We start from the raw sequence: 13,968 nt of genomic DNA on the forward strand, positions 1-13,968 counted from the left end.
CCCCCCCCCCCGTTACTTTGGTATTCCAAGAGAGAAAGGGGAGAAGCATGTCGGCTCACCTGAAGAATAAAGATCGCACGAAAGGTAGCTCCTCGAAGTCCTTGAGTGAAATCGGTTGTTTCAGCAACTGCCACTCCTCTTGCAGAGGGAAAAATTCGTATATGAACTCCCGGGGATCCGTGAGGAAATAATGATCGTCGTACTCGTACCTGAACGGAAAGGTCTCCGTGACTTTGAACTGTCGTCTCGTTTGTCGTCTTGCGCGGCGCGCAAGAGCGTTACGTAATCGCATCCCGAGCGCGGAAGTCTCGCACCCGCTCTTTCGATCTTGACTTTCGCATCGCATTTCTCGACGTTTACGACACGTTCGATGTTTATTGAACCCGAGCGTTCATCGATATTTGCGCCGCAGATAAGCGATAAACGAGCAATTTGATGCCTGAGGGTTTCACGAAGGTTTAGTGCCTCGGAAAAAAATGAAAATTTAAAGCCTGGCGGAATCTCGCGGCTTTAAACGAAAGTTGTAGCTTGAGTGGATTCGAAAGAGGTCAATCCGATCGTCCGAGAGTATCGGAGAGTGGGTGTTAAATTTCAAACGTCGGAAAATCGAGGTCCAATCGAGGGGTACGAGAATTCCCGACTCGCGCGGGCGTTCGCCGACTCTCGCGGTCCTCGTGCTCGTACCTGAGACTGTCGTTCTTGGCCTTCGCCTGACCAGGACGGGGAACTTCTTTAGCATTGACAAGATGTCGCGCCCCCCAATTACACTGAACGAATCGCCATGCACCTGCCACGTACACGGCGTTCCAGCTGTTTCGGAATCGGTTGTCCTCGAAGCAGACACCCGGCTGATAGCCGGCCGACTTGCTGTAACCCTTGATGACCACGCAGTGCAGGCCGGCGTAACTGTATCCGAACATGCCGCAATTTAGACGGGCGAGTCTCCGCGGGGGCGCGCGAGACGCTCGATTAATTCGATTCGCGGCGTAACTTTTGGCGCGCGTTTCCGCGTCACTTTTCACGACGGTCGCTCTCTCGCCAACTCCCCCTCTGTTTGCTTTGTTGCCCCGAGAGCACACAAACGCGCAACTTACACCGCTGTTCCGTCAAACTGCTGACGTCACGCTAAACGTAACGCAAACAGGCGCGGAAGTAAATGCGACTTTTGCCGAGTAGCGGACGCGCGCTTTCACCCGCCTCTTTTCTATTACGAGACGAGATCAGTTGCGTAAGTGAGCTCATTTGTCGCGAGCGTCTCGTCCTCGGGACGACGTTACCTGCACAGTCGTTTGAACAGAACGTGGTAACTCTCGGTGCCGTGTTTGATGCCTCTCAGCAGACCCATGGGAGTGTCCCCCCGTAGGTTCTCGTCGAACTGCATAGTGTTGAGATTTTTCACGGTGATCCATCGGAATATCGTCCGCGCCTTTTCTATATCCGACCCGCATCTGCTCACCAACTGCCGCACTAAATCAGTGAACGTTTTTTGATCTTCCTGGGCTACCTAATAATGATATCGGTATGTCGTAAATAAGTGGCCATCAGCGAAGCGTGTCTTATGAAAGCGGTTAAAGTTGATAAGACGCGAATATCGTCCAGCTCTATCGCGGGCAGCCGTTTCACATATTATTATCGTGGTCGTGATTTTCCCGCGGCAGAGATCCACGCCAGCGAGATCGAACATGCGAAAGCGATGTCGTAAAAGCCGCGGGATAAAAAACTTTTTCGGATCGCGCCTGAAGTTTCTCCGCGTGGCGCGTCGCGTTTATTCACGCTCGAATTCGAACGAGCGCGCGCAATTAAACCGAGATTGCGAGCGCGACGCGATTGGAAAAAACGAACCAGCGTGAAACGAGGCGAGAGAAGAGCACCACGACCAGCGCAAAACGGCGATAGAGACGAGAGAGCCGAAGTATTCGCGATAGACATCCGCGGGAGATCCTGTTTCGGCGACGGGACGGAGATGACTCGCGGCAGAGAAACTCGCCGCCGCCGAAAGAAGAATTCCACGGCGAAGGGCTTACCGAAATAGCTATCTGATCCATGTCGGCGAACTCCAACGGATCATTGTAGATGTGATACTTGGCGAGGGCCGGGGGCTGCGGGGGTGGCGCGCGCGATGGATAAGGCGGGGGCGGTGCCTCCTGAGCATAACCGTCTCCCTCGTCGAGATATAAACTCTCTTGGAGCATGTACTCGCTCCTCGCCTCATTGATCAGCTCCAGCATCTCCGAGCTCTGTTTCTCTACCAGCGCGGCGGTTGCCGCCCTATAAATTGATCGGGAGTAACGAGGAGCTTTGCTAACGCGAAAAACCCGGCCCGCGCGCACGAGATCGCCGATGCGCGCGGGCTTGTTTATCGTCCGAAAAAAAATGAGGAAGAGAGAGAGAGAGAGAGAGAGAGAGAGAGAGAGAGAGAAGAAAGGAAAAATATGAAGCCGAAACTACCGCGGCTCGTAACGTTGCATGCGTAATTCCTTCGTAAATTCTTCCGCGGCGAAAAATGTGCGGAATCGATATTAACATGATGCCGCAGTTGCGATATAAAGTTGTTTCCCGCGGTGGAGAACGTCGGGAAACCATTGGTTGCTCCCGCGAGGGAGCTCGAGATAAACAATTCGCGAGCGATTTTATACACGTGAAAATATGCGGTAACTCTCGAATTACCGGGTAGAAGGAAGCCGTCGGTTTTTAATCAAACGTAAATTCGTGATTTAATCCCGACGAAGCCACCAGCTGTCGAGAGTTCAGTCAAAAATCAACGCGGCATCGTATTCGAAATCGCCATCGATCTTGCCATCTCCAATTCTCTGATTGTTGTGTTAAATTTTAAATTCGTACACGGAGACGTTCGTACACGGAGAGAATATCATAGCTTGCTTTCTTCATATAAATTCTTTTCGATTTTACCATGTTTCTAATAGTACAGGAATAAACTGTTCTATCTTGCTAAGGGCAAGATTTAGCAAGATATAGCAGATTTTTTATTAGCATATTTCATTTCCTAAAATGTAAATAACACATGTAAAATGAGAGAATAGTCAATTACTGCAGAATGTCGATCTGTTTCTCAACATCACAAAATTCTATAATAATTTTTATTATAAGATTCCCTTCATGTATACGGAGTGAATCACAGTTAAAGAATTATAGCTTTTCTTTCTTCTCCATATAAAATTTTTTCAATTTTATTATGTTCATAGTAAACTATCTGTGAGGTCTTTCTTGCCAAAGAACATAGTACATTTCGCAAAATTAGTAATGTAGCAAATTTTTTAACATTTCAGTTCCTGAAGTAAAAGTAGCGCATATAAAATATGAAACGATAGTCTCGATTACCGCGAAATATCAATCTATATCCCACGATTACGAAATTCTACAGTAATCTTTGCTATAAAATTCTCTCTGTGTAATCAACGACCCGGTGAGGCTTCCACGGGTATTATCCTCCTTTTAAAATACGCGTCGAAAACCGTGTCCCGCGCGTGCGACCCTTAAAAAAACAAGACGGTAGTATCGCGTTAATTGCATAACAAATACCGTTCGTGTTCCAGCATCTTGCGCGTGAGACTCTCTTTCTTCTTGTCCCTGCGTAGAGTCATGTTCTTCTCCAGGTCCTCCTTCTCCTGCTGAAATTGTTGGGTGCGAACTCTTCCGCCTTTTTCTCGTTCCCATCTCGCCGACAATTGCTCCAGCTCCTTCTCCCACTCGTCCTTTTCGAAGCACACACAAACTCTCACACATATACGCACACGCGAGATTAATTAATTGCGAATGATCGCTAATGCGTCGCATTGACTTTTTTCCGTTAATGAGAAATCTGTGTTCTCAATTACCTACCCGGAATTCCTCGCGGATCCGTCTGTCTTCTTCCTCGCGATGGTGAGCGAACTTCCGGTATAGATCGTCCTCCTCCTTCCGATGTTTCATCTCGAGACGTGTCTGCTCATCCCGATCCTAATACAGCATCGACAAAAAAAAGAGAATCGTGAATCGGTCTGTAAATTCGCCGCATTTATTAACGTTTAATCGAGAACGTTGGCTGAATAATTGAAATTAATCGCGCTATTCTTAAAAAATCTGAAAAGAAGAAAGAGCGATCGTGATATAATTGATAAAGGGCGAAAAAGAGAAACGGGACATTCAAAATGTCGTTGCAGTAGTAGTATTTTTTATTACCGTTCAACTAAAATGTTGCAGTAATGATTGTGATAAAATAGTGACGTATAAAGTGACGTCGTCACTTTTTAATTGAATCGTGTAATTTCGCAGTGTCAGTGTGACAATATGATGCATTAATTTCGAACGTAGTTCGAGCGTAACATTTCGCTTGTAATTTCACGCCGTGCGTAATTAAGGCCACGTTATCAATTTATTGAGCCATTATTACGTGTCAGGAAGGCATTCCGCTAATCGTAAGGCGGAGTTCTCGTACACATGTCGGAACGCAATGAAACGCTTCTATTTCTTAAAGCGCCTGCAGCGCCGACCTCGGAGGTAGGTGTACTCCACTTTTTGTATAATTTACTTTCACGTCGCGTTGCCGCTTTCATTCGTTTCCAAGAGTCTCCTCGGGGAAACGCGGACTTGCCGCTCGACAAAAGTGAACTAATCCTTCCCCCCTTACGGTGTATTTCTAAAAAAATTATATGTTCTGCCTCTGCTCGCGCGCAACACGTTTCGCTTGTGTCGTCGTCGTCGTTGTCGTCGGTCGCTGGAAACATTAATACAACGAAAATATAGACGATGGGGAATGTTATCGAAGACAGAAACGAGAATACACCTTCGAAGAGTCACGGCAACGGGTTTTCTTCGATACAATTCCCGCAATACGATCTCGAAACGATGGTTCGCGACACGTAAATAACAGCACTGAGAGAGAAAAGATAGTTGATCTAACTGAAGTTATAGAGAGTTATTTCTGGCCCTGACCATATATTTTTTATTTATATTTAATATTATACTTAATAAAAAGTAGTTTCTTTAACTATAATTGGTCGTAGTTAAGCAAGAATAATCCAGTCCTAAGTAAAGTATGTTTTGAAAACAATAAAAACGAACATCTGACACTTGATTTAAAAAGTGTAGATGCACTAAGATTCTCCTTAGTTGTTCAAGAAATCAGGCGTGGTCGATTTTCTTCTTTTTTAAAGATACTCATTGACAAATTTAACACTTAAAAAGTAGATAAAAAGGATGCAACTAGTAGAAAATAAAAATTGTTTTTTTTATTAATTTTAGATGCTTGCATCTCTTTTGCTTTACGTAGAAAGTATGAACAACCCATCGGTAACAAAAATCTCTCAAAAAAATATTTAAAAATTAAATTTTCGTGGATTAGATTCTTGCATAACTGCGGCCAATTTATAGTGATTATTAAATTACTATACACAGAGAGAACGATTTATTGAATCAGATAAATGTTTCTTTGGAATAATCCAAACAAATTATTTGGTTGACACAACAAAAATATTTCTTTGGAACTTTTCTTATATTAAATATTTCTTTGGAAGCCGCAAATAAATATTTTTGTTGCTTCAAACAAAATTTTGTTCAATCAATCAAAAAATTCGTTTAGACTATTCCAAAGAAGCGTTTATTTGATTCAACCAAATCATTCTCTCTGTGTACAGTTACAAATACCAAACAGTTTTTTCTCAGCCTGATGCACGCGTTGCAAAGAACATCGATGTGTCTCTGTGAGATCTTTATCCCGTAGCGACGCGTTGCATCATTTATCTCGCGCCGATGTACAGAAGTCAGCGGGTCTCAATTGCCGCAATTGCGCGATCGGAATGCGCGATACGTACGTATTGTCAGCGGTGTGGAGGAAGCGAATGTAAGGGATGAAAATGCGCGCGACTTTCGCTCGCGAGAAAATCTGTCCGTGACGTCTTTCGAAACGACCAGCGAAATTTCGCGGTTCAGGCGTACATAATCCCAGGCGTTTCTTCTTTTATTACGTTTTACCGTTTCGGGTTACGTTACGTTAGAAACAGACGAAAGTTACACTCGCGGAATATCATTTTTGTTTTTTTTTTCTTCAAAATACGAGCCGTGCGGCGTGCAAATGAAGTTTAGAGGCGAGAGAGAGAGAGCGAGGGAAAATGTTTTCTTTCTCTCTCTCGCGGATGGTGAGATTTGTTCGCCGTTTAGAGTTCATTCCGAGGAAAATGGGACACAATGGCCTTTAACGGATTAATTTTCCCTAAGCGTTTACGCGCGAAGGCGCCTTGAGAGACGGCGAGATACTCGCACGCGCTATCCCCCCCGGCTGTTTCCGCGGCCCGGCAACGATTCTCTAATTAGCCATCAAGTGCAGAAGTACCGCAAGCGGAAATAATTCTACTTCCCCTCCGCCACCGTCGCCGCTGCTCCATGTTCGTGCAAACGTAAAGTCCTCTCCGTCCCCCCTCTCTCTCTCTCTCTCTCTCTTTGCGTGTGCACGAGCGTCCTGCTCGCCCGGTGCTTTCCCGTACGAGGGAAAATAAGACGACGGTGTGTGAGCGAACACGCGCGTTCTTCCGTGGTTTGAAACGATTTGAATAACCATGAACGACAACGCGCAGCTACCGCCGCGTCGCATTGTTTCTGCGTCCCGAGGAAGTCGCGCGCTCACGTCAACGAGGAAAGTTAATCCGCTCCAGGAAGCTCCTCGAGCAAATCTCGCACTAAGAAAAATCCCCCGGTTATCAGAACAAAGACTCGTTTACTGTCTGATGTTCGTCGGGGAAACAAATTGAACAGTGACCGTTGCGAATCACTTCTCATCATTTGTCATTTTAACAAACATCGTCCGCGATACTAATCACATTTGTTCTCGTCTATTTACGTCGAGTTAGTTATATCTTTACTGCAAAAGTGTTGCTTAGAGCAGCAAATTGAAAGTAATAAATCATTTGTTCCCACCACGGGACTAATTTTGCTGTCCCATATCTTATACAACTAAATCATAACTATACAACTTTATGAAGTTCCAAAATATTCTTGTAAAGAGAATAAATTTTTCTTTCGAGTGCACGTTGATGAGCTTTCCTGAAATTTGTGATGGGTATATCTTAAGACTGTTATTTCAGAAAAATATTCCTTGTTGAAGATAACCATTACTCAAAGGAAGGAAAGTAAACTGAGTAACCACTTTTCCTAGCGAATATATTTTTCTGCGTGTATAATAAAAAAGGGCCGTATAGTAAGGTATAACAACGAAAATTCCAGCGAATTCGGAAAATCCGTCTCTTTCTCTTAATAAGAATTTTATCCGTGAATATCGACCTACGTGGTGATTTTTTAATTTCCCTGCGAAATATTCCGTAATAATCGGGCCGCGCGTTGCATCATTATCGAAAGCTCTCCGAGCTTTTCATTTTTACCGAGCCTCTTTTCCATTATTGAACAATCTCTCTTGCGAGGAAGTTGCAGCGTTAAGCGATCCTTCGCAGAATCCGCTTAACATCCCTCTTACGAGGGAGCCCGCGGCGGATTAATAAGTGGTTGCATGTCCATCGCTAATTCCTACTTATTCCGAATCCCGTAATCGCGCGCGCGCGCGCGTCACGTGACGCGTTTGTTCGTGCAATTTTTGCTTGTCCGTTCGTTCGTTCGTTTGTTCGTTTGTTCGCTCGACTCGAAAGGGGGCTCATAACACGTCAGTGTAATTCCGGTCATTCGATCACAGTCACGTGCAACGATCTGTTACGCGTCCCCCCGGTCCGTCGTTCCTGGGATTCTCCGGGGTCCGTTGTTCCGCCAATTAAACGTAATGCCGGTGATTGTCGCGGTGCCGGCGTGAGAAGGAAACTATCGCCGCCACGTAGCGATTATCTGATCATCGACGGCGCGTGTAGGCAGCTCCGGCAGCTCTCTCGGAGCTGGTTCGACTACATCGTCGATACTATGCGAGCGTAGGAAGGACCCCCGATCCTCCTCTACCCTTCGCGCGACACGAAATACCGTATAAATCACGCCGACGATAATTCCGTCTCGCGCGAGGTAGAGAGAGAGAAAGAGAGAGAGGCAGAGAGAAAAATCGGAGATTGCCTCGCGGCTGGCTTAACGAACTCGCGGCGAGTGCACCGCGACTTGCTACCGCACCAACTCCTGGGAAAACCCTTTCGCAGGACGAGAAAAGGATTCGGGAAGTCGTACGTCTCGTCTTGTCTCGTCTAGTATGATGCCCACGCCGCTTTGGTTCGCGTAACGCCATACATAGACCGACTGACGTTTCGCGAGATAACTATGAGTAAGGATCGATCATGACGACGGCGACGGCGGTGACCGCTTTGCTTCGTCGTCGAACGCGCTTTCGCGCATTGAGAGAAAACGCGGCAGATAGTGGAGCGACTAGCGGCTCGTCGGCCTTATTATCCCCCCGGCCGGCGCGGATGGGAAAAGCGGCAATCTCATTTTCATGTAAGGTCCATTCGCGCCCGATGGCTTACCGCATTCTTCGCGGACGTCGGCGGATGATCCTACGGCTCTCTGCGGGGGTTCACCACCGCGTAATACCGGGATCGCGTTCCAGCGCGGCGTCGGAAACTCGAAAAGATCCGCCATTCCGGGACCATTAAGCAAACCTCTTAGCGAGCAATTTCGGCGATAAACCGCCAAATTTCCGAGGAGAGAGAAAAAAAGAGAGAAAGAAAAAGAGAGAAAGAGAGAGAGAGAGAGAAAGAGGGCAGCCGTGTATCTCCGCAACGCCATTGATCTGGATTTTATTACTACGGAAGTAGCCGGCAACCCATTGTGCGTATTTTCGCTCATGCACACAATGGATTTCCCCCCCTCTGTGCCTCCCCTCGCTCTTGTTTCAGGAAGAAGCTAATAACCGACAGGCCGCGAACGCGCGTTGCGCTCGCGAGCGCAAAAAGTCAATTACCACGCGCGCCATTGTTCGCTTCTCCATATAGTCGGAGAATTATCATTGCTAATTTGCGTTATTAATTAACGATTATTTTCACATGACTCTCCCGCCATCTGCCCCCCGGCGGCCGGCGCTCCGCGTTGTTGCCCGCCGCGGCTGCACTTCGGGGGTGGGCGAGGACGTGCAAGGAGGGTGGAATTTTTTATTCTTCTTTGAGAGAGACCGTCGTCGTCGTCGTTTACGCGACATGGTCGCGTCGGGAAGCCGGTGCGTGCGAGATTCATAGGTGTATCAAAGCGGCGCTCTCGTCCTTATACGGTCGGCGACCGTGACGGGCGATTACATCAACGGTCGCGACCGATTGTGACTCACCAGATAGTAATCGATGGGTTTCTCGCGCGCCTTGCTGTAGCCCTTCTGGAGCTCGGTTTGCTTGAGTGCATGGGCGATGTGAAGGGCGCTCGCGTCGAACCTGCCGTACTGATAGCTGCCGTCGCCCGAATAATTGTGATTGTACGGCGACGAGGTGCCGCCGCCACCGCCCCCGCCGCCGCCTCCTCCATGGAAATCACGCTGGGACGACGAGTTCGTCGCCGGCGGCGAGCCGTGGCCGTTCAGGTGCCTGGCATAATTAGGCGAGTCTACATTATCGTAACTGCAACAGAAGCATGCAACGGGTGTTGAGGGGGCTGCGAGGGTTCGTCCGCGCAACGCAATTTCAAAGAATCGATTTTTCGGAAAAATCAATCTTAGTAAAGTTATTCGAAAATTGACGAAGTTAGAGGGGAATTTATATGAAGAGTTGTCGAAGCGCGCAGGAGTGGCTTCTCCCTAGTAGGCAAAACATCATTAATAGAACGTTACTGCAATTATATTTAGTAATATGCGACGTTTTTTAATATGTAGTTTTTAATGTTGTTACGTTTTTAACGTTATTACGAATAACTGAGACTCGAATATTTCTAAAACATTTTTGCAATATCCGCTCTCGGCAAAGAGATCGTATTATCCGGTAGTATCTTTGAAATGTTTTTCAAATATTAAACGAAAATGTTCTATGTAATGATATACGTAAAATCAATATTTCAAGATGTTTTTTGTTTACTGGATCAGAAAATATTTAACTGGCCCGGAAAATATTTAGAAATTCTTTGATCGCTGGAATGTTATTTTATTCCATGTGGATATATATGATTAATAATGTGACCATTTAGGAAGAAAATTCATATATGATTTCCATATATAATTATATATAATTTTATGTAATTATATATAACCATTTTCTCCCTAGGAGCCTTATCTTATAGAACCTAACTCGTTATGAAATATACGTTTTAAACATAAAAGTCTTTCTAAAACATGCACTAAATACATGTAAAATAACCATTTAAAAATGAAAATGTATTATTATTTAAAGAAAAATTCTTAAAGAGGTATTCTCGTGTCTTCGCTTTAACCGTGATGTTCCCCCTTAATCCCCAGAGCGGTCCCACCTCTCTTTCGCGCGCATCTGTGTGCGTGCCGATCGCGGAAATGAATTCTCGATAAAACGAATTATCTCGAGAAACGTTCCTTCGTCGCTGTCTGCCGCATCGAGGGGGAATACACGAGGCGGGTCTGAGCGACTTTATTGGAACTTTCGCGCCCGGATCCGAGTTTTAATTAACAACCAGTCGAGCCAGCACTTATCAGCGACGACGAAGTCACAGCGCAGCGGATCCGCGCAGATAACGCGGCGTCCTTGATCCCAACGCGATGAGCGTCGCTCATGTTGCACGTTAGACGATGCTGGAAAAGAATCCGGGTCGGTGCCGTCGTCGCGGATTACGTTAACCCACATATCCGCGACAATCGCCGCACGTCCCTTGCCTTTCCTCCCTCGAGCCCGCGCGCGAGAGCTCGACCCATAATTCCGGGCGACTATAATAGACGCAATTACTCCGACGCGGGTCGGAGTTGCAATTAACGTCGCGGTTAAGTTCAACGAGTGATGATAAAAAGGAAAGAAAAAAAGAAGAGGGAAAAGAAGGAAAGAAAGAATCTCACCGCGGCGAGGGACCGCAGCTCGCACACGCCAGCTGTGAGAATTTAGTGTATCGCTTAAATGAATGTGTTACACCTCTCACTCGTTCTCCCGGGTTCATTCACTCGCGATGGGGCCTACGCTCCCTCTCCCTCTCCCTCTCTCGCTCCGTCTCTCCGCCTCTCTCTTTCTCTCGCTCGATCTTTCGTCTAACCCGTTCGTCCTCTCCCGCCGCGCGTGATCCTCGAATCAGCCGTGAGGCTCGCAAAAACTAGCTACAAAAAGTAGTAACAGACTGTTCAGATCGGCGAATCACACAATAATCGTCGAGGGAGCGAGCGAGCGAGCCCCTGAAGAGCAACACCTGCTGTAGGGGGTTGACGCGAAACAGCCTCGTAATCTCGCGAACCGAAAGAGAGGGAAGAATCAATTTGGGAGCGGAGTAAAACCAAGGCCGGATAGAAAGTCACGCCGATGATAAACGAGCAGATTAATTGCGAGATCAATGTTGCAAATTAGTTTCTCTGACTTCTTGTATCGATCTCGATTTTGTTGATTAATTATTGATTTAGGACAGAGTTAAATACCGGACATCTCGGCGCGATAAATATCCCCATGTGATCCGGAAGAAAAAAAAAACGGAACAAATTTGAAAGTTGAGCAACGAGGACCCGAAAGAAAGCCACGCCGCCAACACGAAACTCTTCACGTAACGCACACGCGCGTATGTAGGCGCGAGCGTACGACTTTTGCGAGGCGGCAGCCATAAAAAGGCATACAAAACGCGCGCATACGCGTGTGCGTGAGGTGAGGTTGCACCTCGGGGAGGGACGTTGAAACGCGCGATCGAGATGCCGATAATTCCGAGAGATTCCGATAAATCTGCGAGGGAGAAGAAGACTGAGAGAGAGAGAGAGAGAGAGAGAGGGGGGGGGGGAAAGAGACGATATGCAATCGCGACAATCTTTGCGCAACGTGAATGCATACGCATACACGTGCGTAACGCGATTCTCTACGGCGGGCGGGAACAAAACCCGCGATAATTCGCAATTTGCAGTTCACGTGAGGCGACAGAGCGCGGCGATATAAACGCGACACACCGTGGTGTTTACTCAATCAAATTATCGAAGTTCGCGATCGCGATTTCTTAATGCTGCACCGACACATTAAAGTCAGATCGGCAATGCCGATAGCACGGCGAGAGCCGTGGTTCTTTCAGGAATCATTTATATCGTCGCTTGCATAGTGTATATTGTAGATTCAAGCATTTTTAATTTTAAAAACACACGTATATATCTAATTTTTTTAGCGATCTTAACACAAACTACAATATAATCGAATTTTGGAGCCTGATGATTCGCGGCAGGGAAATAAATATTTGAGGAATAATAACTATTTATTTGGTGGGCACTAATATAACATATTTACTTGTATTAATATACAAAATATTTTTCAGATGAGGAAATATAAATTTTTTTAAAACTTTAGGAAAATCTTAGTCTTTTATAAAAACGATTGTTTATTTAATTCAAAGAATTTGGATTTAAGTAAATATATTATCGGCACCCAATAAAGAAATATTTACTATCTTTTAAATATTTTTTCTCTCGTATTTCGTAATTTGTATTCGTAATTTATATCGACATAGAGAACAGTGGAATTTTATAATGTATTGCAGAGAACTGCATACGCGTAAACACGTTGTTGTATTTCGAAGCGTCTTCATTCGATAGATTGTGTAATGGTCGAAAGAAGAAATGCAGGGAAAAAACGGTACGCACGCAAGGCACATTAGACAACGATGCGTCATTTCCGTGCATGATGGAAAGATGAGTCAGTAACGTGTGCGGAGTTAATATCTACCGGCTATTTATCAACCGTCGATTTATCTCTTTTTCAAGTCTGCAGTATTGCAGGATGTATCGCAAATCCGGCGCCTTGCATTCGATCGTACAGATACTAGACGCAGAAGTAAAAAATGTGACGTTATAACTGACCAGGAGATTTGCTTTTTGTTTCAGATCTGGAGGAACTTGCGACCACACGATGGATGCAGATGCTGCATCGGAGGATCCGGTTCGGGCCCAACGGGATCGGCTCGAAGGTAGGTCTGTAGACTCTTCCCATATACACAGAAATAAATTATCCGATAAAAAATTATCAGACGGATATTTCCGACCAAATTCCGATTAATTTTTATATCCGATTAAATTCAATCGAAGACTCGCGATCATAATGGCATTTCGTCGGCATAAGCCGATTAAAACAATTAAGAATCGATATATCTCATCAGATATTTCCTGATCGGCATTTGATTGGATTTCAAGCGGAAATATGCGTTTGATAATATTTTATCGGATAATTTCTCTCGGTGCCTCGCGCATATTTAACCCTTCTCCGTCGAAAATTGGGACATATCCTAGACAGCATGGGATTCTAAAAAGTCGTCTTCAATACGTCTGAAAGGCGTAAACTATAGGATGTCCTTTGAACATATTTCAAACGTCTTCCAGAAGTTTGTGATATCTAGATAGTTGTCCAAGTAAAAATTGTGGAGTTACGACGACCGCAAAAATTAATTCGCATATCTAATCGGCGATGTTACATTTTTTGTTTCAAATTTGCAGCAGAATGTGTCCTGGAGTCGCTTCTTTTTCACGTGATTCGCGGCTCGCTAGTTTATTCTTAGAACGTTCGAATTTTCAGTATGCTTTTATTGAAGTCGTCAAGCGTCGTTTTCTCAAAACTCGTTGAAACGATCGCGAGTGCAGTGTAGTGAAGTGCGACCGATGTATGGCAGATTAGATGCTGAAGACCTGGACGTCGCGGGATATCTACGCGCAATGGTGAGTGAGAAATTTAAACGCTCACAAAGCGTCATTACGTAGTGCATGTTGTGTAGGCGTAAATCCGCATTGACTGTCGAGAAGGAGTCGCCTCACGAAGGGTGATACAGTGCGAAATTACTTGGAAGAAATATAGAGATTGATGGCGCGTTCGTGTCATCCAGCTTGATAAAAAATGATAAACTTTTGCTTGCTCTCTCTCTCTCTCTCTCTCTCTCTCTCTCTCTCTCTCTGTATTT

At 45.6% G+C, this 13,968-nt stretch overlaps 1 protein-coding gene across 2 annotated transcripts in view; it reads right to left on the minus strand.

The window, feature by feature from the left end:
• The window catches only part of LOC116853804 (hillarin), a 32,892-nt gene that overhangs the window by 4,684 nt on the left and 14,240 nt on the right, over nt 1-13,968 (minus strand). Inside the window, exons 3-9 of one of the 2 annotated variants that reach the window (XM_032835035.1) lie at nt 9,233-9,482; nt 3,841-3,957; nt 3,541-3,713; nt 2,025-2,268; nt 1,278-1,504; nt 685-906; nt 60-209 (exon numbers count right to left, since the gene is read on the minus strand). In XM_032835035.1, coding sequence (XP_032690926.1) covers nt 60-209; nt 685-906; nt 1,278-1,504; nt 2,025-2,268; nt 3,541-3,713; nt 3,841-3,957; nt 9,233-9,482 — 1,383 coding nt within the window. Of the gene's footprint in view, nt 1-59; nt 210-684; nt 907-1,277; nt 1,505-2,024; nt 2,269-3,540; nt 3,714-3,840; nt 3,958-9,232; nt 9,516-13,968 lie in introns of both variants that reach the window. The other variant, XM_032835034.1, reaches the window with a different exon arrangement.

The sequence above is a fragment of the Odontomachus brunneus genome, unplaced genomic scaffold, assembly GCF_010583005.1.
Source record: "Odontomachus brunneus isolate Ranch 3 - 2012 unplaced genomic scaffold, Obru_v1 Obru_scaffold_006, whole genome shotgun sequence".
Lineage (NCBI taxonomy): Eukaryota > Metazoa > Arthropoda > Insecta > Hymenoptera > Formicidae > Odontomachus > Odontomachus brunneus.